General features: G+C 40.3%; 1 protein-coding gene across 4 annotated transcripts in view; it reads left to right on the top strand.

Annotated features, from left to right (window-relative positions):
* caska (calcium/calmodulin-dependent serine protein kinase a) overlaps nt 1-26,939 on the top strand; it is a 405,920-nt gene that overhangs the window by 50,483 nt on the left and 328,498 nt on the right. For all 4 annotated transcript variants that reach the window (XM_078232613.1, XM_078232612.1, XM_078232611.1 and 1 more), the window contains exon 2: nt 23,504-23,616. In XM_078232613.1, coding sequence (XP_078088739.1) covers nt 23,504-23,616 — 113 coding nt within the window. The remainder of the gene's footprint in view (nt 1-23,503; nt 23,617-26,939) is intronic.

Here is a 26,939-nt window from a genome sequence, read left to right as displayed (position 1 = left end):
TTCTTAGAATGCAGAATGAGGCCATTCAGCCCATTGAGTCTATACTGACCCATCTTTTTTTATCTTACTTAGCCCTATCCCCGTAACCCCACACATTTACCCTGCTAATCCCCGATGGCACAGTGTGGCACTGCTGCCTCTCAGCGCCAGGGGCCCAGGTTTGATTCGGCCTCAGGTGACTGTCTGTGCAGAGTCTGCGTGGGTTTCCTCCGGGTGCTCCAATTTCCTCCCACAGTCCGGAAGACATGCTGGATAGGGGCATTGACCATGCTAAATTCTTCCTCGGTGTACCCGAACAGGTGCCGGAGTGTGGCGACTAGGGGACTTTCGCAGTAACTTCATTGCAGTATTGATGTAAGTCTAATTGTGACTAATAAATTGACCTTTCACCTACACATCTTGGGACTTAGGGTCAACTTAGCATGGCCAATCCACCTAACCTGCACATCTTTGGACTGTGTGTGGAAATCAGAGCACTTGGAAGAGACTCACGCAGATATAAGGAAAATATGCAAACTCCACACAGTCACCCAAGGCTGAAATTGAACCCGGTCCCTGGCTGCTGTGCTAACCACTGTGCCACCTTGCCATCCTGCTGTCATGTTCTCAGTAAATACAGCTCTTGTAAACGAACAGGCTAACTGTGGTCAGATATATTCCACTCTGAACCCAAGTGGCAGATGCCACTCAAATTCCCCCCCCAGCTTATCATATGAATGTTTCTAAATTCCACTCTTGAAAACATCTACCTTAGAATCTTCTCCCAAACAAAGCATTCTCTCAACTGTTTTCAGCAACAATCCACTTCCAGGATTTCCAATTCTCCTTTACGTATTCCTTTGTCTTGAATTGCCGTGTGCATTCAAGCTTCTACACAATCTCTTGGATACCCAGCCACCAATAGTACAATACTGCTTCACAGGCTGATTTGTACTTTCCATCCCTTCCTGTCACAGCCTGTTTTTCATTTCCCATAATAGTACCTTTCTCTTTTGCCTTGTCTCTACTTGATTTATCTCACTTTCCCAAATTTGATCTCTCGTCCCACTACTTAGTTTAATACCCCCTCTACTTCCCTAGTTATGCGGCTTGCAAGAGCACCTCCCCCAGTATTTGTGCCAGTACCCCACAAAACAGAACCCATTTCTTCCATACTAGTCTTTGAGCCATGCATTCCTCTATGACAATTTGCATACAGCTGAGGTAATAATCCTGAAATTATGATCTTTGAGGTTCAACTTCTTTATTTGATGCCAAGATGCTCGTATTGACTATGCAGCACCTCCTAAGTCATTGATACCTACATGGACCACAACGACTGGGTCCTCCCCTCCCACTGCAATTTTCTCTCTCACCCTGAGCAGATACCCTGACACCGGACAAGCAACACAGCCATCTCACACTGCTGCAGAGAACCGTTTAATGGTTTCACGGATGTGTTGCCCACAGATGTATCTATTTGATAACTTTAGAGGCACAGCATTAAGCAAGGATAGGCAGAAATCCGAAAATGCAGATCTTATTTCATTAGTAAATTTTTTAAACTCCACACTGTCTGTGTGGAGTTTGCACATTCTCCTCGTGTCTGCGTGGGTTTCCTCCGGGTGCTCCGGTTTCCTCCCACAGTCCAAAGATGTGCGGGTTAGGTTGATTGGCCATGTTAAAAAAAAAATTGCCCCTTAGAGTCCTGGGATGCGTACGTTAGAGGGATTAGCGGGTAACATATGTGGGGGTAGGACCTGGGTGGGATTGTGGTCGGTGCAGACTCGATGGGCCGAATGGCCTCCTTCTGCACTGTAGGGTTTCTATGATGATTTGGGGATGCTTTGCTGCAGATATTAACACTTCCAACGTCCACAGACAATGTTGGCTCCTGGAAGAAAACTTCTGCTAATATTCTAGAAAGCAGTGCCTTGTCAAGTGTTCCTTCATAATCATCTTCACAATTACATAAAAGGCATTTCCTCAAAGTGGGCTGTGAATTAAAAATTTGCTTGTTTGTATGTAGCCCCCTTTTAACTTTAGTTCAATTTAAAAATAGCCAGCAGCATAGCTGTAGTATTTAACAAGATAAAGACCCATTTACTATTCAAGTGTAGTGAAATTATTAAATAAAATACAGATACAAACATTAAAATGCTGTTAAAGAAAAAAAATGCTTAAAGATGAGATTTCAAATCAAGTCAATAGTTGGAATTATCCTTTATAGCTGGACTCAATAGGTGGCTTCTTACTGGAAACTGCAGGTATCAACACCTGAAGATTGTCTATTTCTCTCAGCATACTAAGGTTGATTTTCTGGATGCCTTACTTTAAGTCTGGTGACAGAGGAAAAACCCAACTCTCTCATGCTGTTTGTTCAGTTAGTCCAGCTGAGAGCTGTGCGCTGGAACTAACTTCTTGGGGTCTTCTGGTTTCTTTGCGCACTGTCACACTAAATGGCTTCTTACAGCCTTCAAAAACATCAAATAGTTGATATGTTAATTTAGATGTGACATTGTTCCACAAAGCAAAGACGTTAATTAAATTGTGGTCTTTTGAAGCAGTACTTCCTGCAGATATCAAAAGCGTTTTGAGTTTCACACCGTCGGAAGTTTCAAGTGTGTTGTCCAAGGCTTATTGAATTATTAATTACTCTCTTGGTGGTAATTCAGCAATGTTTGAGCAATCATCTGTGGAGATAGCTTTCTGATATGACTTGCATCTTGAAAGGACCTTTAAAACTTTTTTAAAAGCAGCAATGTGCTTTTAGCAATTTTCCTTAAAAATCCACAATATCATAACTGCACCATTATCCAACATCCAACGTCTTTGAACTGTTAATATCAGATAAATGGTTTTTGTGCGGTGTTGCCCAGTCACAGGTGTGTTTCAGCTGCAGACTAATTTTAATGGAAAATGCTTAGCATACATTCAAACAATGTAGGTAAATATGCTTCACATGTATTTTTGTATATGATCTGCCATCATTCAATAACCCAAGGAAGTAAACTACATTTTAAAAACCTGCTTTTCATCTTGCTGTTTTACCAGCAAATGTACAAAGATTAAATTCACATGCATGCACCATGTCTATGGGTATTGGGATTTCATTCCTAAGAGCAATGTCTATTATTCATTTTGAATTCACTAAGCAGAAAAGCAGTCATCTGTTTTTGGATTCCCAATTAGCTAATGGTGACTGTATTGGACAATACAGTTTTAATGCATGAAAGAGGGCATCAATGTGGACATGAATGCCTTCACGTGTTAGAGTATTCATGCTGTGCATCCCATCCTGGCTTCCTAATATCAAATAAGCTTTTAATTAAGAATAAATGAATTAAATTGTGACAGCTTCAGACACACATTGTTTGGGTATTTATTTATGATTGACCAATTGCCACAATAATGGGCGTGTCAGACAACCAAAAACAAAAGCAAGGTAGGAGACCATATGATAAATACATCAACCAGAGTTGGCTATCCTAAACTACCAGTCATGTACAGTTCATTGGAAATTCTTGGGGCAGATTGTTTTTTGGTATGCAGATATTGTTGGTTTTCGGCTGTGATACCTACTTGTACTCCTCAGACATCACGATCAAGTTTCTGCAATAACTCCACTTTCTTGGCAACTAATAACAAACTATGCTTCCTTTCCTACTGTTACCCATAAGGCTACCTGATAGTCTTTATGACATGCTCACAGTAGAATAAAAGCACCTAAAGAAGTACAAAAATTACAAAGTAAGGCGAGAGTGTGTAAGTGAAAACAGTGCAGACAAACAACTAGCCTTTCCACATGAAAGGTCAGGTCAGGACACAGACTTCCTGTGTAAATGATCAGTGAGGTTCATGTTGGCTCACATTGAGATCTATTCTGAAAGCATTTTCTTCCCCTCAGATAAAGCATATTAACTGTAATAATTATGGAGAGTTAAAGAAAATCTAAAATAATTGTCCCCATGCTGGAAGCTTTCACTTGAAATCATAACATTTAAATGAATGAAGTAAGAAGTCTCACAACACCAGATTAAAGTCCAACAAGTTTATTTGGAATCACGAGCTTTCGGAGCGTTGCTCCTTCATCAGGTGAATGATGTCTGTGTCGTTATGTGCGATCTTCTTGGAGATCCTCTCCACTTTGAGCCGGCAGTTTGCGGTGTCGCCTGATGAAGGAGCAGCACTCCGAAAGCTCATGATTCCAAATATACCTGTTGGACTTTCACCTGGTGTTGTGAGACTTCTTACTGTGCCCACCCCTGTCCAACACCAGCATCTCCACATTATAAATGAATGAAAGTAGAATGCAGCAAATAGTTTTTTTTAGCAGTCTGGCGTGCATTATTTATATTTTTTATTTAAATGTTTTACCAGTATATCTGTGCAAAAGTCATTATGTACGTATGCAATTGAAAATTTAAAACTTCTGATTAATATTTTTCCTGTTATCAGTTGGATATGCCTTTCTGTAGCTTGTTTCCACAGTAAGTGATATAGGTGAGTCATCCTAACTTTTGCATACAAGCTACCTGTTAAGTATGTTCACTGTGTAACCTGGCTGTGGCTGACTCTGCTTTAGGCTTACATCTGTGCTAGGCTCTTGCAGTCAGCAGCAGCTGGCTTGGTGTGTCTCAAGCACTTTGGAAAAATAATGAATTTATTTTTAAATGCTTAAAGCTGGTTCTAGAGACAGCAGAAATCTGCTTATGATTCTGGGGTTGTGATTTTCTTTAGGAGTTCCTTATGATATTTTAGTATTGCTGGCTAGGCCAGCATTTATTTCCCATCCCTAATTGCCCCTGAGAAGGTGGTGGTGTGCTGCCTTCTTGAACCGTTGCAGTGCTGCCTCCTTGAACTGCTGCAATCAATGTAGTATAGGAACATCCCAAGTGCTGTTAGCATGGGAATTGCAGGATTTTTACCCAGTGACAATGAAGGAAGGGTGATAAAGTTCCAAATCGTGTGGTGTGTGGCACGGAGAAGTTGCAGGTGGTAGTGTTCCTATGTATCTGCTGCCCATTTCTTTTTAGATGGTACAGGTCAAAGGTTTAGAAGGTACTGTCAAAGGAGCGTTGGTGATTTGCTGCAGTGCATCTTGTAGATGATGCATACAGCTGCCACCGTGCGTCAGTGGTGGAGGGAGTGAATGTTGAAGATGTACCAATCTTGGGGTACCAATCAAGTGGGCTGTTTTGCTTGGATGGTGTCGAGCTTCTTGTGTTGCTGGAGCTGCACTCATTCAGGCAAGTGGAGAATATGCCATCATACTTCTGACTTGCGTGTTTTAGATTGTGGATCCGCTTTGGAGAATTAGGTGATGAGTTACTCTCTGCAGAATTCCCAGCCTCTGACTTTCTCTTCTAACCAAAGTATTTATATGGCTGGTTCAGTTCAGTTTCTGGTCAATAGTAATGGATATGATAGTGGGGGATTCAGCGATGGTAATGCCATTGAATGTCAAGGTGAGATGGTTAAATTCTCTCTAGTTGGTGAAGGTCATTGCCCAGCACTTGTGTGGCATGAAGGTTACTTGCTACTTATTAACCTAAGTCTGAATGTTGACCAGATCTTGCTGCATATGAACACAGACTGCTTCACTATCTGACAAATTGTGAAGGGTGCTGGTGGCGTAATGGTATTTTCATCAAATTAGTAATGCTTTGGGGGACCCAGCTTCAAATCCCACCACTGCAGATGGTAGAGTTAAAGTCTAATGATGACCATGAAACCATTCAATTGTCGTACAAACCCATCTGGTTCACTAATGTTCTTTAGTGAAGAACTGCTGTCCTTATCTGGGCTGGCTTACATGTGACCCCAGATCCACAGCAACATGGTTGACTCATAAATGCCCTCTGAAATAGCCTAGCAAGCCACTCGGTTCATCAAACGACTACAAAGCCAATGAAAATAAATTAAACCAGACAGATTACCTGGCATCAACCTAGGCACTGTAAATGAGGACTGCAAACCCAGACTTGAGGAATGTGCTAAGTCCATTAGGGGTTTGGGTCAAAATTGGGAGAGCTGTCTCTCAGACTAGTCAAGCAGCAGTCTGACACACACACACTCATAGAATCATACCTTACTGATAATATCCAAGACACAATGCTTGTCCCAACAGCAGTGGTGGTGATGCAATGATATACAGTCGGGAGGGAGTGACTGTGGGAGCCCTCAGCATCAACTCGGGACTCCATTAAGTCTCATGGCACTAGGTTAAACATGGGCAAGGAAACCTCCTGCTGATTACCATGTATGCCCCTGAGCTGGTGAATCAATACTACTCTCTGTTGAACATTGCTTGGAGGAACCAAAAGAGAAAATGCTGGAAAATCTCAGCAGGTCTGGCAGCATCTGTGAGGAGAGAAAAGAGCTGACGTTTCGTCCAGATGACCCTTTGTCAAAGCATTGGTGTGAGCTTTGACAAAGGGTCATCTGGACTCAACGTCAGCTCTTTTCTCTCCTTACAGATGCTGCCAGACCTGCTGAAATTTTCCAGCGTTTTCTCTCTCAGTTTCAGATTCCAGCATCCGCAGTAATTTGTTTTTATCCACTGCTTGGAGAAAGCTCTGCCCAGGATTTTTAGTTATCACCTGCTGTTCCACTTCACTTTCATCATTCAAACCTCATGCTTGAACATGTCCTGAATGATGACACTGATTCCAGTGTCTCAATGGAAAACTATAATTTCCACAGCTTGCACAATTTTCAATGTGTATGATGGCCTTTAGATGTGCATGGACAGATTGGATACCTATTTTAGGCTTTGACAAATTCAGTATTGACAGGGCTTTCACAGTGGAAAATCCTGTACATTTTTTAATCTGGTGAAGGGAAGGGGATCAATCCTTAACTCTCTTCACTTTCCCCAACTTGCTCTTTTTGCATGTTTTTAAAGTTTAAAAAGTTTATTTATTAGTGTCACAAGTAAGCTTACATTAACACCGCAGTGAAGTTACTGTGAAAATCCCCTGTTGCCTCTTATTGAACCTGCCCTGCCTGCTCTTTACTTTCCCTCTTTGCTCCTGTCATTTCCTTCTGTCCTACCTCCACCAAGCTCTGTTCCTGCCCTCCACATTGGTTCCTTGTACTCCTTAAGAGTGTAGAGTAGCCTTACCGTTCTCTATTCCTTTGCAAAACTTGTTGATGCTCTCAGGGATATATTCCCTCCCTTGCTGACATACTCAATGCTAACTTACCACACCATTCCCACCCCAAGCATGATTACCTTCCCCTTCGTGGTGGAGGCTTGAGGGGCCGAATAACCTACTCCTATTTTGTATGTCCCCCCTCATGTTGTATTTTATTGCTTTGCCACCTAGCCACTTCACACCAAGCACTCATGCTTCCTCTTCCTCCCCTCCAAATCCTAGCATCTGTCTGACACAATCCCCTATCACCATGACATTACCCCATTTTAGGATTTAATTTGTGCTCTTGTCCCAACACACTTTGGTACTCCTACTAGATGATGCCAGATCCTGCAACCATCCCCTCGATTCTGCCAAACCATCAAACCCACCCCAGTACTGCCACACACCTATGGTATTGGAACCATGGGACCTCTTCCCCATCCCCTACCACCATCCTTTCATCTGTGTCACACCCTGAAACAGTATTCCCAGATGATGGCGCTCCCTCTGACGATACTTGCCACTGCCACTGGAGCAATTATATTTCAGGATGCTCTTCCTTTACTTTGGCATCCTGACACACACTTTTTCTCAAACTCCTGCACACCTATCGTATTTCTACACGTAGACTAATGAAATGTCTTAAATGGATTCACAACCAATTTCTGCAAATTCTTCAGAGAAAAGAGAAGGGTTTCACTGGGGTGAATAGAAATTATTGCACAGACTTGTTGAAAAGGTAATGAGCAAAGAGAGAATTGAAAAATGCAATTCAGCAGAAACTAAATATAAAATATTTTCAGTATCATAATGACAGGAAAATGGACATCTGAGTAAGGGGGAAAATCATGAAAGGTGCAAATGGGCTCAATTAAGATGAGCCCAGGAAATATTTATGCATGACTACTTCCTCTATCTATCCACAAGGGAAGACAGATTTCCAAACAGCTAATCCAAGTAAAATTAGAATTTCAAAATAAAAGGGCTCAAAACACCCATCTCCAGAGATAAATAGTATTTATCCCAGAGTGCTGGGCGAAGTAAGGAGATTTGAGGGAAACTGGCAGCTTTTATGAGGCACTTCATGGACAAAAGATTGGAAATGTGCTCAGTACAAAATAGATACTCACAAATATAGACCCATTAGTTTAGCTTCCATTTCATGCAAAGTAAGAGAATCGGTTATCAGGAGTACAGTTGAGCTTAATAGCTGCAATAATTATCTACTAAACATAAGCCAACATGGGTTCAGAAAGGGGGGATTATTGCCTGATCTGTTTCCTTCACTGAGGAAACTTTGAACTTTGGTAAGCTGTACAGTATGACTTTTTGACACAGTTTCATAAAAATCCTAAAGTTAAAAGTTGAAACTGAAGGAAGAATGTAAACGTTGAAGTGGATAAAAACTGATAGTCATAGAGGTTTACAGCATGGGAACAGGCCCTTTGGCCCAACTTGCCCACGCCGTCCTTTTTTTTTAACCACTAAGCTAGTCCCAATTGCCTGCTTTTGCCCCATATCCCTCTATACCAATCTTACCCATGTAACTGTCTAAATGCTTTTTAAAAGACAAAATTGTACCCGCCTCTACTACTACCTCTGGCAGCTTGTTCCAGACACTGACCACTCTCTATATGAAAAAAATTGCCCCTCTGGACCCTTTTGTATCTCTCCCCTCTCACCTTAAACCTATGCCCTCTAGATTTAGACTTCCTTACCTTTGAGAAAAGATGTTGACAATCTACCTCAACTATAACCCTCATTATTTTATCAACCTCTATAAGATCACCCCTAAGCCTCAGACGCTCCACGGGAAAATAGTCCCAGTTTATCCAGCCTCTCCTTATAACTCAAACCATCAAGTCCTGGTAGCATCCTAGTAAATCTTTTCTGCACTCTTTCTAGTTTAATAATATCCTTTCTATAATAGGGTGACCAAAACTGTACACAGTATTCCAAGTGTGACTTTACCAATGTCTTGTACAACTTCAACAAGACGTCCCAACTCTTATGTTGAATATTTTTTCGAGGAGTTCTATCGGATGGGTAAGGGGGAGTAAGATGCAGAATTGGGCCCCCATGCCAGGCATTGTTTTCAATTTACATAAATTACCTGGATTAAGTGTCTGCAATGCAAAGTGGTAAAATTTGCACATCATACAAGTAGATAGATGGGTAGGGAACATGAAGACGCAACTCAAATTAGAAAATGAGTCAAATGAAATGCCATCAGCAAAATGATGGAAGGGATTGTTGACAGTGCCGTCAAGCAGCACTTGCTCAGCAATAATCTGCTCACTGATACTTACTTTGGGTTCTGCAAGGGCTACTCAGCTCCTGACCGCATTACAACTTTGGCCTAAATATGTACAAAAGAGCTGAACTTAAGGTGACATCGAGGCCTCATTTGACCGAGTGTGGCAGAAAGGAGCCCTTGCAAAATTGGAGCCAATGGGAATTAGAGGAAAAGCACTCCATTGGTTGGAATCATATCTAAGACAAAGGAAGATAGTTGTGGTTGTTGAGGGGTAGTCATCTTAGTCCCAGGGATTTGCTGTAGGAGTTCCTTAAGGTAGTGGCCTAGGCCCAAACATCTTTAGCTATTTCATCAGTGACTTTCCTTCCATCATAAGGTCAAAAGTGGGGACGTGCAATCATCAGTAAACAATGTTCAGTACCTTTTGCGACGCTTCTGTTACTGAAACAGTCTGTGTCCATATGCAGCAATACCTGGACAACATTCAGGCCAGGGCTGATAAGTGCCAAGTACCAGGCAATGATCATCTCCAACAAGAGAGAATCTAACCATCTCCCTATTGCATTCAATGGTATTACCATTTTTGCATCCCCCACTATCAACATCCTGTGGGTTAACATTGACCCAAAACTGAATGACACCTTCTCTTCCCCCCCCCCCCCCCAAAAAAAAACTTGTTCGCCATCAGAAACGTGATGAAATGCTCTCCGCAAGGGCAGCAGATGCATGGGAACACCACCAACTGTGAGTTAGCCTGAAGCCACACATTGTTCTGACTTGGAATTATATTACCATTCCTTCACTGTTGCTGAGTCAAAAACCTGGACTCCGTAACTGCACTGAGGGTACACCTAACCACATAACTGCAGCGGTTCAAGAAGGCAGCTCTCTGCCACCTTCTTGAAGGTGATTAGGGATGGGTAATAAATGCTGGCTTAGCCAGCCAAGCCCCAATTCATGAACAGGTGAAAAAAAAAGGTAATGAAATATTCTTTCCTTCTGCTTTCCTTTGGTGGTGAGGCACAAAGGAGCAGTAGAAAGATGTAACTTCTTGTTCCATTATAGTTGTTTGATTCAGTACAAATAATTTTCACCCTTGGTTTTTGTATCCTCAAACTCTTGCCATTTAGAACTGCCATTTTATTAGGTTAGCATTGAACATCAGGAACTGCTTACGTTGTAATGGATCCACTGTACTTGGCATGTGGATAGGAATGCATTTAGGCCCACCCTTCATTCTAGCTAACACAGTTTACAAATTCCATTTGTCTCAAGAAGTAACCAAGGTTTATTCACACCCTCCTCATATTACTTCTGTTGAAGTCAATTTGCATATAACTTTGCAGTTATGTCGGAAATTCAAACCATCATTTTGTTTTAAATACACCAAACCGTTTGGAAGGCAAATCACCAAACAAACTTTAGCAAATTGGGTACTCAGTGGCTCTCTCTGTTACTGTGTGACAAGGTAGGATCCATGAAAAAAGGTTTGAACTCTCTCTCAAACTAATGGCTCTGAGGTATTTGTTTTCATAAACAGCTCATTGGAGTGGTTGTCATGTTTTTTCAAAACTATGCTGCTTTAATCTTTTAGGGCATATATTTTTGTACTGCAGTCCTCAAAGATCCACTGTTTTGTACTGTGTTACATTCATGTTTATATCTGGAAGTTGAATAAATGATAATTTACTATGATAGTGTCAGCTTGTTGTGGAGTTAAAACTTCCTATTCATTCAAAATAAGAAAATAGTCTGCCATTATTTAAAATTTCCTTCAGTATGTGGAATTTACTGATTATTAATAATCTAGAAAAAACAGATAACTGGAAGAAAATGTAATGTCATTGTTATTTCTTAATTCCTTTGTTGGAGAGACATTAATGCATTAGGTAATTTTGAGACATTTTTGAATGTCAATAAAAAGTCAGCAGTACAAGGTAGTAAGCATCTTAATTGTTGATGCTATTTGCAATGCAGCAGGATGGTAGTCTACTGGACCCATTATATTTAATGGTTGAACTACTTGATGCTATTTTATGTTTATTTTCCTTTAATAGATATATGGATGAATTCAACGGGTAATGACCAGAAAATGGTAGGGTGAAGCTTTAAGAACAGACCTCATTCAACACTTGTTCTAGTAAAATATTGCAAGTGTTAATGCAATAGGCATTTTATGATTTTGTTTGCCTCCCTCCATCATTGCAGTCAAATTTTGAACTATCTATACAAATAATACACACAGTTACATTGAATCTACAGCACACAAACAGGCCGTCAGGCTCAAATGGACTATTCCACCATCTGCACTCCACCCACCCCTCTATCAGCATACCCTTTTATTCCTTTCTCCATTGTGTTCATCTAGTTTCCCTTTAAATATACTTGTGCTACTTGCCTCAGTGATTCCTTATGGTTGCTCTTTACCTAAAGAGTGATAACATTCTCCTGAATTCCCTATAGGATTTATCTTAGATTTTGTCTCCCCTCAGTTGGAAACATTTTCTCTGTCTATTCCACCAAACACTTGTCTTAACCTCTGCCAGATCAACCCTCAACCTTTTTTTAAAATCCCCAGCCTATTCAGTCTGTCAATAGTTCTCACCTCCCAGTTCTAGTTTCATCCTTTGAGTTCTTGCCTCAGCATTTTATGCTGTGGTATCACCACAGTTTTGTCAAAAACTGGTCAAACTTATTTCCAAAAGCTAGCCCCATAACCTTTGCATAAAATTCCACAAAATTACTTTCTTTTGATTTTTTTCGGCACTTGGGCATTTTTGGCTAAATTTCCCTTCCATCTGTCTTTCTGCAATTGTTATTTTCTTCAGCTACCAATTTGATGTTTTTGTAGTCAAAGAACCAGGTACATAATGTGCTCCCAGGCTGCTGCAATGCTCAGTGGTTAACCTTAAGGAGGTGCTAGGACAATCCTAATGTGACACTTCTCATGGTTTCCTTTTCCTTTGTCGCTCCTTGCAATTAGGAGATGCTGCAGTATTTGCTTGGTGCCTCCTTGCTCTCTCTGTTTATATTCTAATTAAGAACTGACTGAGTAGCCTTTGAATTGTGTCTGCCTGTTCCCAATGGGACTTCTGTGCATTCGCAATAGAACCACTTTTCAAAGATGATACTTTCTACTTCAATAAAATAAAAAGGTTGCTTAAATTGTATTAATTTTTGTGACTTAGTTTGTGCCTATTGCTCATATAATTATAGAAAGTATTAATATTTCATGGCAGGGCTTCCCATGGGGAAAGTAATGCTTAAGTAATAGAAGAAAATGCTACAAAAATGTTTATGCAATTCTTATGGTTTTGGGAAAAGAAATTCTGAAATCTGTCTCAAACTGACCTTTTCTCGCACAATTTAAGTGCAATATTGCAATAGTGAGTACAGTTATTGTCATTATGTGCATACATATGGGAGTTATACAGCAAAGTCCTGCAAACATCAGCAAGGTGAATAATCAGTTAATCTGTTTAGATAATTTTGATTGAGGAAAGGGAGATGAATTTATTTCAATCAGTGTTATGTCATCTATAATTTCCAACTGACTGGAAAAGACAAAAGGAATTTGGTTTAACATTTCATCAGAAGGATCACACCAACCACAGATGGCACCCAAACATTTATAGTGCCACGCCACCCTCCTCCCCGGCATTATTTCACAATGGCCACGAAAAACAACTGGCTCAGATGGAGTGCCTGGACCAGCTGGCGGGGGTATTCACAGATATCTTCAATCTCTCTTTACACCAATCTGAGGTCCCTACCTGCTTCAAGAAAACAACCATCATCCCGGTACCAAAGAAAAGCCAGGCAGCGTGCCTTAATGACTATCCAGTGGCTCTGACATCCATCATTATGAAGTGCTTCGAAAGGTTAGTCATATCACAAATCAGTTCCTGCCTCCCAGACTGCCTAGGTCCACTACAGTTTGCCCATCACTGCAACAGGTGCACAGCAGATGCCATCTCCCTGGCCCTACATTCAACCATGGAACACCTGGATAACAAAGACACCTATGTCAGACTGCTAGTCGTAGACTACAGCTCAGCGACTCCTCTCCAAAATTTGTGGCCTAGAGCTTGGCTCCTCCCACTGCAACTGGATCCTAAACTCCTTAACCCACAGACTGTAGTCAGTAAGGATAGGCAACAACACCACCTCCACGATCATCTTCAGCACCGATGCTCCACAAGGCTGAGTCCTCAGCCGCTTACTATACTCCTTATAAACCTTTGACTGTATGGTCGCATTCCCTTCCAACTTGATTTTCAAGTTTTCTGATGACACCACCTTTGTGAGTTGGACCTCAAACAATGATGAGACACAGTACAGGAAAGCGATAGAGAATCTGATGAACTGGTGCGACAACAATAATCTCTCCCTCAATGTCAACAAAACGAAGAAGATAGTTATCGACTTCAGGGAGCACAGTGGAGGGTATGCACCTGTCTGCATCAATGGGGGCGAAGTAGAAATGGTCTAGAGCTTCAAGTTTCTAGGTGTCCAGGTCAACAACCTGTCCTGGTTCTTCCATATAGAAGCTATAATTAAGAAAGCCCACTAATGCCTCTACTTTCTCAAGAGACTAAGGAAATTCGGCATGTCTGCTACAACTCCCACCAACTACAAAGGGTCGTGAATGAAGCCCAGTCCATCACGCAAACCAGCCTCCCATCCAATTTCGCTGCCTACACTTTCCGCTGCCTCGAAAGCAACCAGCATAGTCAAAGACCCCGGACATATGCTCTTCCACCACCTTCCGTTGGGAAAAAGGTACAAAAGTCTGGAGGTGATGTACCAATCGACTCACAAACACCTTCCCTGCTGCCATCAGACCTTTGAATGGACCTACGTCGCACTAAGTTGATCTTTCTCTACACCTTAGCTATGACTGTAACACAACATTCTGCACTCTCCTTTCCTTCCCTGTGAATGGTATGTTTTGTCTGTATAGTGCGCAAGAAACAATACTTTTCACTGTATACCAATGCATGTGACAAATCAAATTTAAAAAGAACTTCTATAGATGCACCATAGAATGCACCATTCTTTCTGGTTGTATCACAGCTTGGTATGGCTCCTGCTGTGTCCAAGACTGCAAGAAACTACAAAGGGCCATGAATGAATCCTAGTCCATCATTCAAACCAGCCTCCCATCCATTGACACTGTCTACACTTCCCGCTACCTCAGAAAAACAGCCAGCATAATCAAGGACCCCAAGCCCCCGGACATACTCCCTTGCACCTTCTTCCGTCGGGAAAAAGATGCAAAAGTCTGAGATCATGTACCAGCCGGCTCAAAAACAGCATCTTCCCTGCTACTATCAGACTTTTGAATGGACCTACCTCGGATTAAGTTGATCTTTCTCTGCGCCCTAGCTATGACTGTAACACTACACACGTTCTGCACATTCTCCCTCCTTTTCTTCCCTATGTACGGTATGCTTTGTAAAGCGCGCAAGAAACAATACTTTTCACTGTATACCAATACATGTGACAATAAATCAAATCAGATGAAGAGCTGAGGAGTTCTTTCAGTGCTCTGGTCAATATTTATCATTCACTCAACAACACTAGGAGCAGATTAACTGTCCAATTGTGGGACCTTTATGCAAATTAAGGTAGTCTATTTAAGTCACTACACTTCAAAATTTATTCTTTGCTTGTGAAGTGCTTGGGCTAAGAAGATGAAAGGCACTACATAAATGCAAATTTGTTCTTGCATAAATAGAATTCAGTTTGTTCAGTTGCATTACAATTTATTTTTAGGTATTCAATGTTTTCTGGTGTAGTGTATGAAAGAATGAATATCTACAAATTTAAGTCTGATCATGTTCATAATCTTGGGTTTCAAGATTAAGTAATATCAGCAGTGCAGTATATCCAAATTGTTTTTAAAAAGCAGGTCTGTAATTACGAATTATGCTATTGATGCAAAAGAGTATACTTCAAAAAATGCTGTTCAGACAAATGTGATCTTAATATTTTAAGTGGCTAAGAACAGATCGTTGGTGTTCTAACTGAAGACATATATTTGAAATGAAATGCAGCGATAAGCTAGATTCCAATCAATACATTGCAAACCTCATTGTTACATTTTTCTTAGGCTGTGCTGCTGATAATTTGTATTCCTTATTAAACAGCTCCACCAACTAATCAGATGTTCAAAATGCAGTTTCCACAAACAGTTTTACCAATGAATATTCATAGAAATTATGTGCAACAGATGAGGTTTGCATTCCTGTTTTTTTTAATTAAATAATAGTGTAACTTGTTGGAACACAAAGTCATCAGGTGGCGCCACCGTGTGGCAATAAGCAGGTTTGATGCATCCTACTGCTTAATTCTGAGGCTCTGCTCTGAAGCCCAAGAAACTCAGGCAATTATCCAAAAGGAGAAAGCAAATTGATGGGCAGCCTGCTTGGTCACACTTTTGCACTTTCGAGCAGCTAGTTAAGAGCAGTATTGGCAGAAAGCTGGGAGTGGACTCCTGAATAAATACCAAGAAAATCATTCAAAAATTAATTGTGTACGGTTAGGTGCATATTCCAGAATTCTGCCTGATTTATTTTCCTTGGGCAAACCAACTTTAGAGAATCTTTCCTCATAACTAACCAGGTCGGACAGAGACTATGATGCTTGATTCGTGTGCAGTCCGTAGAAGGAAAATACTTGAAGGTCTTAATTTAGCTGCTGTTTTCCCATTCTCTCTCTTTCCCCTCTCTCTGAGAAGCATATTCACTTTGCTTTTTTCCCTTTGTTAGCTACCTCTCAAAGTTTCAAAGTCTTGATGAGAGAAAGGGATAAGGTACTGCAAAAAAGGTGCTTTAATGGATTCTGCCATCCTTATGACTTTTGTTGCGCTGGGAGTTGACTGTGAGAGGGGAACGTTTATTTCCTTTGTAGTGGTCTATTTGACGCAGATTTGTTTTGACAGGTGGTTTGTGTCACCGGCTATGTTTTAATGTAGTTGGAGAATTAGGACACAATTTTAATATTTCGGTCACTTCATGGAAAACATCTTGTTAAAAAAGAGTTGATAAGCATGTAAAGGTTTATTTCAAGAAGATTTCTAAACTACTCAATACCCTCTAAAAAGTTGAGAGTTCCTTGCACTATACCTAAAAATACAATATAAGCAGAATATTGTAGAAAAATACTGTGCAAATCAATTTCTCACTTTTTCTTCCAAAATGTTTAGCTTTTGCCAGAAATAGACAAAATGAGGCTAATTTACATCTTCTCGCCTTTCAGTCTCGATTGGTTAATAACTTATGCAAATCTAGCCAAAATTATAATTATGCTAAAAGCATACATTTCTGGGTCAGCTGACGAACATTATCATTCACAGCTCCAGTTACAGATTTAGACATGTACAACGAGATAAACTGATGATGGGACTAGAAAATATTACATCTCACTTGCTTTAAAATTTCAAATGCATGACAGGGGACATAAACCCTTATAACCAGTGACAAACATTTTGGTTGTTTGGCAAGCTTCGTGACAGTGAAGGAGGAAAGTAATAAGATGTGATTCAAAACAACCTGAGAAAAGATGCAGAGCATAAGGTAAGTAGTGGAGCAGCTCAGTATCTAGTCCTCCTTGGCTTCTTGAAACATAAAAAGTTAATGTGGAAGACATGGGGGATTTTAGAGGTTCAATGCACCTTAATTGCTAAAGACTATTAGAAACGCAAATTTATACTGTGTTTTAGTAAATGCATAAAATATAAAAGTTCAAGATGTAATAATGAATATGTATAAAAGTAAGTATGGAGGTGATGGTGATGGGTTGCTCCAGAATTGCTGCAGTCCATGTGACACAGGTGCTCCCCCGGGATTTTAGTTCAGGGTTTTGACCTAGCAGCAATGAAGAGGTGGTGATGTATGTTCAATTTGGGATGGTTTGTGATATTGCATGTAACTTTTAGATAAGTGTTCCCATATATGTGTTTACTCAGCTTGAAATGTGGCAATACAAAGACTTGAAAAATTAATTATTTTTATTCAAAGAAAATGGAATCAGATTTGAGAGAGGTATATAACATTCTGAGGGGATCATAGAGATTCGATAGGAACAGACCGCTTCCACTGTATGAACGATCGAAAATGAGAGGACATAGATCTAAAAATATATGCAAGAGCTTTAGAACTATGATCGAGGAATGTTTTTACATAGAGGATTATGAGCCTTTCTGGAGTTACTGATTGAAGCAGAGACTATGTCAACATTTAAGAATGGATTAAATAGGTAATTGGAGGAAAGAGGAGAATAATGTGATCTAAGAACAGAGCGGGCACATGAGATTCAGACTAAAGCTTGTATGGAGGATATAAATGGCTGCAATGCCTGTTCCTGCATTTTAATTTCTGTGTAATTCTGTTTGGTTTTTAAAAACAAATCTGTGTAAATTGTATTTGAATAATTTTTAAAATCATTTCCTGTCTCATTTTTAAGAACAACAAAGTAGATCTCATTGGAGACTGAGAAACATTGTTATTCAGCTCACTTAAATCCCAATGATGAATCCTGAGACGTTATGCACTTTGCAAATGCTTAGACTTGCATACATGCAAACCCTACAGTGCAGAAAGATCTTTTGGCCCGTTTGAGCCTGTACTGGCAACATTCCCACACAGGTCCTGTCCCCGTAAGCCCAAATCTTAACCGTGATAATCTCCCTGACATTAAGGGCCAATTTAGTATGGCCAATCAACCTAACCTGCACATCTTTAGACTGTGGGCAGAAACTGGAGCACCAGGAGGAAACCCACGCAGACATGGGGAGAACATGCAAACTCCACACACAGTCATCAAAGGCTGGAATCGAACCTGGGTCCCTGGTGCTGTGAGGCAGCAGTGCTAACCACAGTGCCACTGAATTGCCCAGACTTAAGGATCTTCTTTCAGCTAATGGTCAACACAGAGCAAAGATATTAAGTCCAAACTAAGGCTTTAGAGAGGAATTGAAGTTTTCAAATGAGAACTAATGATATTTTTTCATTTAATACAATTAGTAAATATGATTTACTTTTTGTGAAGTAGTAATTATCTACGAATTTTCCCAGTAGTTGCAGATTGTTAAAGTTCATGAACATCATGCCTAAAATAATGTGTTTGAAATGAAGCTCAATAATGGCTAGAAATTCCTATTGATAGTAATAGCAGATGAATAACTATGTTTAGGCATAATTCCTTTCTACCCCATTTTAAGGGAGTCCAAATGCAACAAGACCTGGACAATATCCAGGCCTGGCCTAACAAGTGACAAGTAACATTCATGCCCACAAGTGCCAGGCAATGAATATTTGATTTATTGTCACATGTATTAGTATACAATGAAAAGTGTTGTTTCCTGCACGCTATACAGAAAAAGCATACCATACATAGAAAAGGAAAGGAGAGAGAGCAGAATGTAGTGTTTCCAGCAAGGGAATATGATAATACCATTGCTACTTGATATTCAATGGTATTGTCATCACTGAGTCCCCTACAATCAACAGCCTGGGGGTTGCCATTGACCAGAAACTCAACTGGACTAGCCATATAAATACTGTGATAAGAGAGCAGGTCAGAGGCTAGGAATTCTATGGTGAGTAACTCACCTCCTGACTCCCTAAAGCCTGTCCCCACAATCTCTACAAGACACAAGTCAGGAGTATGATGGAATACTCTCCATTTGCCTGGATGTGTGCAGTTCCAACAACACTCAAGAAGCTTGACCACCATCCAGGACAAAGCAGCCGCTTAATTGACATCCCATCCACAAACATTCACTCAGTCCACCACCACCATCGCCCAGTAGCAGTAGTGTGTATCATTTACAAGATACACTGCAGTAACTCACCAATGCTCCTCAGACAGCATCTTCCAGACTCACGACCACTGCCATCTAGAAGGACAGTGGCAGCAGATACTTGAAAGGAGCACTTGGCAGTTCCCCTCCAAGCCTCTCATCATCCTGACTTGGAAATATATCGCCGTTCCTTCACTGTCATTGGATTAAAATTCTGGAACACTCTTAACAGTACTGTGGATGTACCTGTTTCACATGGACTTGCAGTGGTCCAAGTAGGCAGCTCACCACCAGCTTCTCGAGGGCAATTGGGGATAGTCAATCAATGCTGGCTTAGCCAGTGAAACCCACATCCCTTGAATGATGTGATTTAATTTACTTTTGTCAGATGTATTGATATACAGTGAAAAGTATTATTTCTTGCATGTTATACACAAAGCATACCGTTCATAGAGTACATAGGGGAGAAGCAAAAGAGAGCATGCAGAATATAGTGTTAAGTCATTGCTATGGCGTAGAGAAAGATCAACTTAATATAAGTCCATTCAAAAGTCTGATGGCAGCAGGGAAGAAGCTGTTCTTGAGTCAGTTGGTATGTGATCTCAGACTTTTGTATCTTTTTCCCGACGGAAGAAGGTGAAAGAGAGTATGTCCGGGGTTCGTGGGGTCCTTGATTATGCTGGCTGCTTTTCTGAGGCAGTGGAAAAATTAAAAAAAATAAACGTGTGTTTAAAACATTGCTAAGAGTAGTATTTGCATAAGACGATGTTTGGGATTGAACAATTAATCCCCTCTGCCTTCTGTTTTAACATAAACACCCCAGTCTTTTCAAATCTGCCTTCATATTTGTATGCTCTCATGTCAAGCAACATGTTACTGAATCTGTATTGTATCCTCTTTTATTACTTCAATGAGCTTCATAGCGTGATGCTCAAAATTTTATTTAGTAATCTTAAAATTTTATATAGTTTCACCATTATATGTCAACGACCATAAAATACAAAGTTCCCTTAGCCTTATTTTGGCTGTTTCTGCTTAATGTCTTGTCAATCTAATCTTTCCAAAATTCCTCTCTTCTACATCACTCAACTTTCTCCATTCAAAGTGCAATTACTTTCTCTAGTATATCATATTATAGTCACTTCTGCTGAGGTGGTCATTCACATTTAAGCTACCTGTGATCTATTTCATTACTCATAACTAGGTCTAGCAACATATTGCCATAAGCTGTAAGACCATACTGCTTGTGAAATGAGCCCTGCGCATATTTCGGAATTCATTTAGCTTGCTCTGTTAACTCCTTTTCTCTTCCAATCCATGAGTAGGTAATTAAAATCTCATGGAACAATGGCACATCTGAAGTAGTGTGTGCAGTTTTGATCCCTTTAACTTTGGAAGAATATTATTGCCATAGAGGGAGTTCAACAGAGGTTCATCAGACTTGTTCCCAGATGGCAGGACTATCCTGTGAAGAGAGATTGGGGAAATAAGAGGTAATCTCACTGAAACCTACAAAATACTTAAAAGGATAGATAAGGTAGATGCTGGCATGATTTTCTTCCTGGTTGGGAGTCTAATACCAGGGACAATTTCAAAATAAGGTGGGAAGCCTCTTGGGATCGAAAAGAGAATTGTTTTTTACTCCAAGGGATGTGAATCTTTGGAAGTCTCTACCCTAGAGGGCTGTAGATAGTCAGTTGTTGAGCAAGTTTAAAGTAGAGATCAATAGATTTCTAAATACCAATGACATAAAGGAATATGTGGATAGTATGGGGGGGAAAAAACGCTGAAGTGGATGATCAGCCATGATCATACTGAATGGCGGAGTAGGCTCGATGGGCTGAATGGCCTACTCTTATGTTCTTAATTGTTCCTATTCATCTTCCCAATCCAGCTACAGATTACCTCTTCCATTTTCATCGCACAATTAAAAAAGAGAGACCAGAACTTAAAAATTGATTTTTAGAAATTAATTGCAAAGTTCAGAGATAATATCAAAATGCTCGAAATGAGTGAGCACTCAACCAACCACAATATAAAATGGTTGAGGGACTATTGATGTCAGAAGGGAAGGAGAACTGATGCTTGGAGCCAACAGCTTTTAGGTGGGCGGAAGATGTTTAGCTATTGCATTTCAGTATAAATCTGGCAACCTTTCTGTGCTGTTTCAGCAAGATTAATTTTATGAAACACATCCATGTTCCCGTTGGCTAATTGCAACATGTGCTGTATCAGCTACTGTACACGACACACCTATTTCTGTTCTTTCACTTCGTAGAAGAGTTGCTGATGTTCCACATTGTAATGATGCATTTCACAGACTTTATTAGATTGATAAAAGGATTTATTAATAAGAACTGTGCAATAGTACAGCAGCCACATGTCCCCTACATGTCTTCTGCCTAAGAGAAGACTACCCCCTGGGGTGATTACCCATTGTCAGTCCCACTTGGTCCCCCAAGCCAGGTGATCTTTACTCTGCTGTGTTGCCTTTAAAGGGACAATCACCACAATGACTGCACACACAAACCTGTAAACCCACTTGAAAATATGATTCCTATACCGGCCATTTACTTAAGCACATTGATGGTGTTAAATATCTGGAGTGGACAATGCACGCACAATGCAAGTTTTGTTGTTACAGAAATAACTTCCACTGGGTCAGGGGGTTGCGGATGTGTCGGTAACTGGTAACCAGAGGACCCAGATATTTGACAAAAGAACAAGAGGGGAGATGAAATAAATGTTTGTTTGCATAGTGAGTAATGACCTGAAATGCACTGCTTGAAAGTGTGATGGCAACAGATCCAATTTCAGCTCTCAAAAGGGAATTAGATAAAGATTTGAAAATGGGAAAAAAAAGGCAGGGCTATGGAAAAAGAGTGGAGCGAGCTCTTTCAAAGAACCAGGGCAGGCAGACATGGACCAAATGGTGGCCTTCTGTCCTATTTGATTTTATACAGTAGCTTCTTAAGTCAATGGAAAATATTGCAATTACAATTTTGTCAGGGAACTAAATTCTCATTAGTATTTCACTCTAACATTATATATCCGTCTAAAATTATATATCAATTAGTTCATCCCAGTTAATTAGATAATGTGTTTAGAAAGAATCATGCTGGTACAGAATCATGACTTGAAGTCCAGATAATTAATGAAATTGTCCTTGTCGTTCAGCTATATGTTTCTGTGGCTATTTTAAGTTTTCTTTGGTATTTTGTTACATTCATGTAAATGTAACAAACTTAATATCACTTTGTCCCCCATATATATCTGCGTTTTAAAAAAATGTTAAAGGACCTACTGGTTATCCAAGATTCTAAATTTTCATTGATGATTTAAATGGTCTCCAACATGAAGACATATGTAACCATTAAATCTCAATGCAAATTATGAAAATTAGTACTAGTTTGAATCTATGTAATCTGGTTGGAATGCACACATCTACTAAATTACATAAGTGTCTTGCTTGAATGCAAATATGCTCTTTATTAAATGTAATACCTGGAGATTACTTTTATTAAATTAACAGGTTTGCCCTTCTGTAGCACTAGAAGTAGTTAGTGAGTACATTTAAATTTACAGCTAATAATTTCGAAATACGTGTTGATTATGAAATCTCATTTGTTATTTACATATTCTGCCAAGGTAACATGCTATTTGACAAGTGGGCTGATTAATACACAGTCACATAGCTTATATAGTGAGTGAAATGGCAAGTAATGCTTACACTAAAAAAATGAAAAATTCAGAAATTTTATTTGCACTAAAGCTGTAACTTGTATTTGGGTATTCATTTCAGATGTTTCCATTGTTGAAATCTCAGCATTTTCTTAACTGCCGACATGATTATTCACGATAATTGATGTTTGAGGTTATTGAGAGTATTGTTGCATATCAAATCGACTAACATGTAAATGTAGCTACTGATGAAATGTGTGCAAGTTGAGAACCCGGTTTGTGCATAACTAGCAAATGTTGATAACAGCAATTGATTGATGCTCTGTTTACTTTGTTAGCATTAATGAAGTGTAAAGTACATTGCTAGTTTAGATGAGGAATTGTACAATTCTTAACTGGGAAAACTATCAGTTTAATTAGTTTAAATTAGTGTGAAAATATAGTGTCAATTAGGTTTGAAAAAGCTTCTGAAAATTCCTATGAAAAGTATAATTATTGGATGAGATTTTTTGTAAGTCTCATCCATAATACTTTGGTCCACTGGTCTAAACACTGGTCTGCTGAACTATAGTATTGAATATTTGCATATGATTAAACTTTTAATAACTTGTTTTTACATGTGCCTTTGAATTTCAGGGGACCATTCAGTGTTGTGCGACGATGTATCAACCGAGAAACAGGACAGCAGTTTGCTGTGAAGATTGTCGATGTGGCCAAATTCACTTCCAGTCCTGGCCTGAGTACAGAAGGTATGGGAATTTATTGTTTTCTAACTGTGAAACATGATTTTTGTTGCAATTTAATTTCTTCAAAAATATAATTTAAAAACTATTTCAACTGTCTGCTTTAAACTATTTTTGGCTCTGAGTGTCCTTTGAGGATAAGATGGCCATGTTCACCATCTCGAGTATTTGGCATGGTTCTGGTGGGTACATTGGTGATTGCTAAGGCTTATCTTTGCCTGAAAAACTCTGCTGCAGATTGAACAGGACACTTCAGACGATTGGGTTTTAGATGACTAGCTGGCATGGGATTTCCTTTCCTTGTGTTTTTTTTTGCTCTGCTTCTGATATGGGCTTGCTTTCAAAGAAGGCCACACTTTTTTATTTGGTTGCAGTAATCCTGTAAGAGCTTCAACTCGGTAAGTCAATATGTAAACTCCTAAGTGAACCCTTCAAAGTGCCCTTGTGGCGTTTCCTTGGACTGCCCTGAGACCACACCAGATTCAACTCTCCATTTGTAAGCAATGGGGCAGGCATTCTGCCTACGTGAACAGTTCAATTCAGTTGTGACTGTCTCAGTAGTATGGATGCTTATGCCAGCTTGGTGATACCTCAGCATTTGGTATTTTGTCCTTTCATCTGATTATCAGAAGTTTTAAAGGCACCCCAAGTGAAAGTAGTTGAGCTTCTTGGCATGACACTGGCACAAAGTTAAAAGTCTCACATGTAGAGCTGAGTGAGCAGTACTATTGCATTTGTAGTCTTTCAGTTGGTCAGAAGACTTCCCCCTCTTTGCTCCCAGACTGATACAATGTAGCAACAAGCTTCAGCTATGTCCAACTCTGAGCTGCAACTAATGCATAGTCGTTGGCAAACAGAAAATTGCAAAGTAGTCCTTGGAGACTTTGGCTTTTGCCTAGAGTCATCTCAGATTGAACCACTGTCTGTCCAAGTAATATCTGATTTTGATGCCGGGATCAACATCATACAAGATGTCGGAGAGCATGGTGGAAGCAAACATGCTGAAGAACATTGGTGCTAGCAGACAGCCAACCCTCTAATAAAATATAAAATTATTAAAAATGTAAAAATAGTTGATAAAATATTTTTTAAATTGTCTTGTCAGATTCAGCTCTTTGTGGCTCTTTGTATCATATTGCAGAAGAAGGCCATTCGACCCATTGTGCCAATGCTAGCTTGTTTGTTCTACTATCCAAATTAGTTCTGCCCCTCTCTTTTTTTTCCCTGTGGCTTGTAGGAAATGTATTCCCTTCAAGTATTTACTAAATCCTCTATTGAAAAATATCATTGAATCTGGTTCCACCACCCCTTCAGGAGGATTAAAAATTCTGCCAAAACCTCTGCACTTGTCACCCTTCCCTCAGTAATCTAGCATGCACCTCATGATTTTTCTATGAATACTTTTAAGTGTCTCTTTATCAGATATGATAGTAAAGTTCTAAAGAACATAACTGCTAGACAGAGTCTGAAGAACGTTCTGAGGGAAAAACATACTTGAGTTCATCCTCCCCAATCTGCCTGCCGCAGATGCATTTAGCCATGACTAAAGGTAGGGATGGCCACCACACAATGTATACCCTCCACCATGTGTGACACCACTGCTAATGGAACAGATTTTGAATAGATCTAGCAACTCAAAACTGCACATCCATGAGGTGCTGTGGACTATAATCTGTAACCTCATGGTTCTACTCTAGCACCAAGCCTGGGGTTCAACCCTAATTCAGTGAAGAGTGCAGGAGGGCATGTCAGGAACAGCACAAGTAATACCTAAAAATAAGGTGTCAACCTGGTGAAACTACAACTTGGGATTACCTTGTGTGCCAAACATGTAAGCAGCATGTGATAAACAGAGTTAAGCAATCCTACAACCAATGGATCAGTTCGAAGCTCTGCAGTCCTGCCACATCCAGTCATGAATGGTGGTGGACAAGTAAACAACTCCCTGAAGGAGCAGGCTTCACAAATATCCCCATCCTCAATAAAATGGGAGCCCAGTGCAAAAAAATAAGGCTGAAGCATTTGCAACAATCTTCAGCCAGAAGTGCCGAGTGATTGATCCATCTTGGCCTCTTTTGGGTGACTCCAGCATTGCATGCCAGTCTTCAGCCAATTCTATTTACTCCACATGATACCACGAAAGGGCTATGGGCCCTGACAATACCGTGGCAATAGTACTGATGACTTGTGCTCCGGAACTTGCCATGCCCCTAGCCAATCTATTCCAGGGCAGCTGCAACACAGGTATCTTCCTGGGAATGTGGAAGATTTCCCAGGCGAGTCCTATACACAAAAAGCAAGATAAATCCAATCCGGCCAATTACCAACCCATCTGTCTACTTTTGATCTTCAGTAAAGTGATGGAAGGAGTCATCAACAGTGCTATCAAGCTGCACTTGCTTTGCAATAATCTGCTCACTGACACTCAGTTTGAGCCTGCCAAGTTCACTCAGCTTCTGACCTCACTAAAGCCTTAGTTCAAACATGGACAAAAGAACCGAACTCCCGAGATGAGGTGAGAATGACTGCCCTTAACATCAAGGCAGCATTTGACCGAGTATGTCAAGGAGCCGCAGCAAAACTGGAGTCAGTGAGAATCAGGGAAAACTCTCCTCTGGTTGGAGTCATATTTAGCACAAAGGAAGGCTCTTGGAGGTCACATATATAATTATATATATATATATCTAATATATTGTGGTTACAGGAGCTGTTCAGAGGCTAGGAATCCTGCAGTAAGTAACTCAGATCCTGACTCCCTAAAGTCTGTCCCTCATCTACAAGGCACAAGTCAGGAGTGTGATGGAAACCCTCCACTTGCCTGGATAAGTACAGCTCCAACAACACTCCAGAAGCTCAATATCATCCAGGACAAAGCAGCTCACTTGATCAGCATCCCATCCACAAACATTTACATCCACTGCCACTGATGCACGGTGGCAGCAGTGTGTGCCATTTACAAGATGCACTGCAGGAAGTCACCAAGGCTCCTCAGACAACACCTTCCTAACTGGCAAACACTACCATCTAGCAGGACAAGTACAGGGCTTGCATGGGGAACACCAGCATCTGGAAGTTCCACTCCAAGACGCACACCATGTGGACTTAGAAATTTTTTGCTGATCCTTCACTGACACTGGGTCAAAATCCTGCAACTCCCTTCTTAACAGCACTGTGGGTGTATCTACAGCATATGGACTGCAGCATTTAAAGAAGGCAGCTCACCTTCACCACCTCGAGGGCAGTTAAGGATGAACAAGCAATGCTGGCCTAACCAGCGACATGCACATCCAATGAATGAATAACTAGTTCCTCCGTTGCCGTATATTGGT

The sequence above is a fragment of the Mustelus asterias genome, chromosome 17 (assembly GCF_964213995.1).
Source record: "Mustelus asterias chromosome 17, sMusAst1.hap1.1, whole genome shotgun sequence".
Classification (NCBI taxonomy): Eukaryota; Metazoa; Chordata; class Chondrichthyes; order Carcharhiniformes; family Triakidae; genus Mustelus; species Mustelus asterias.
This window is presented reverse-complemented; position numbering and strand designations above follow the sequence as displayed.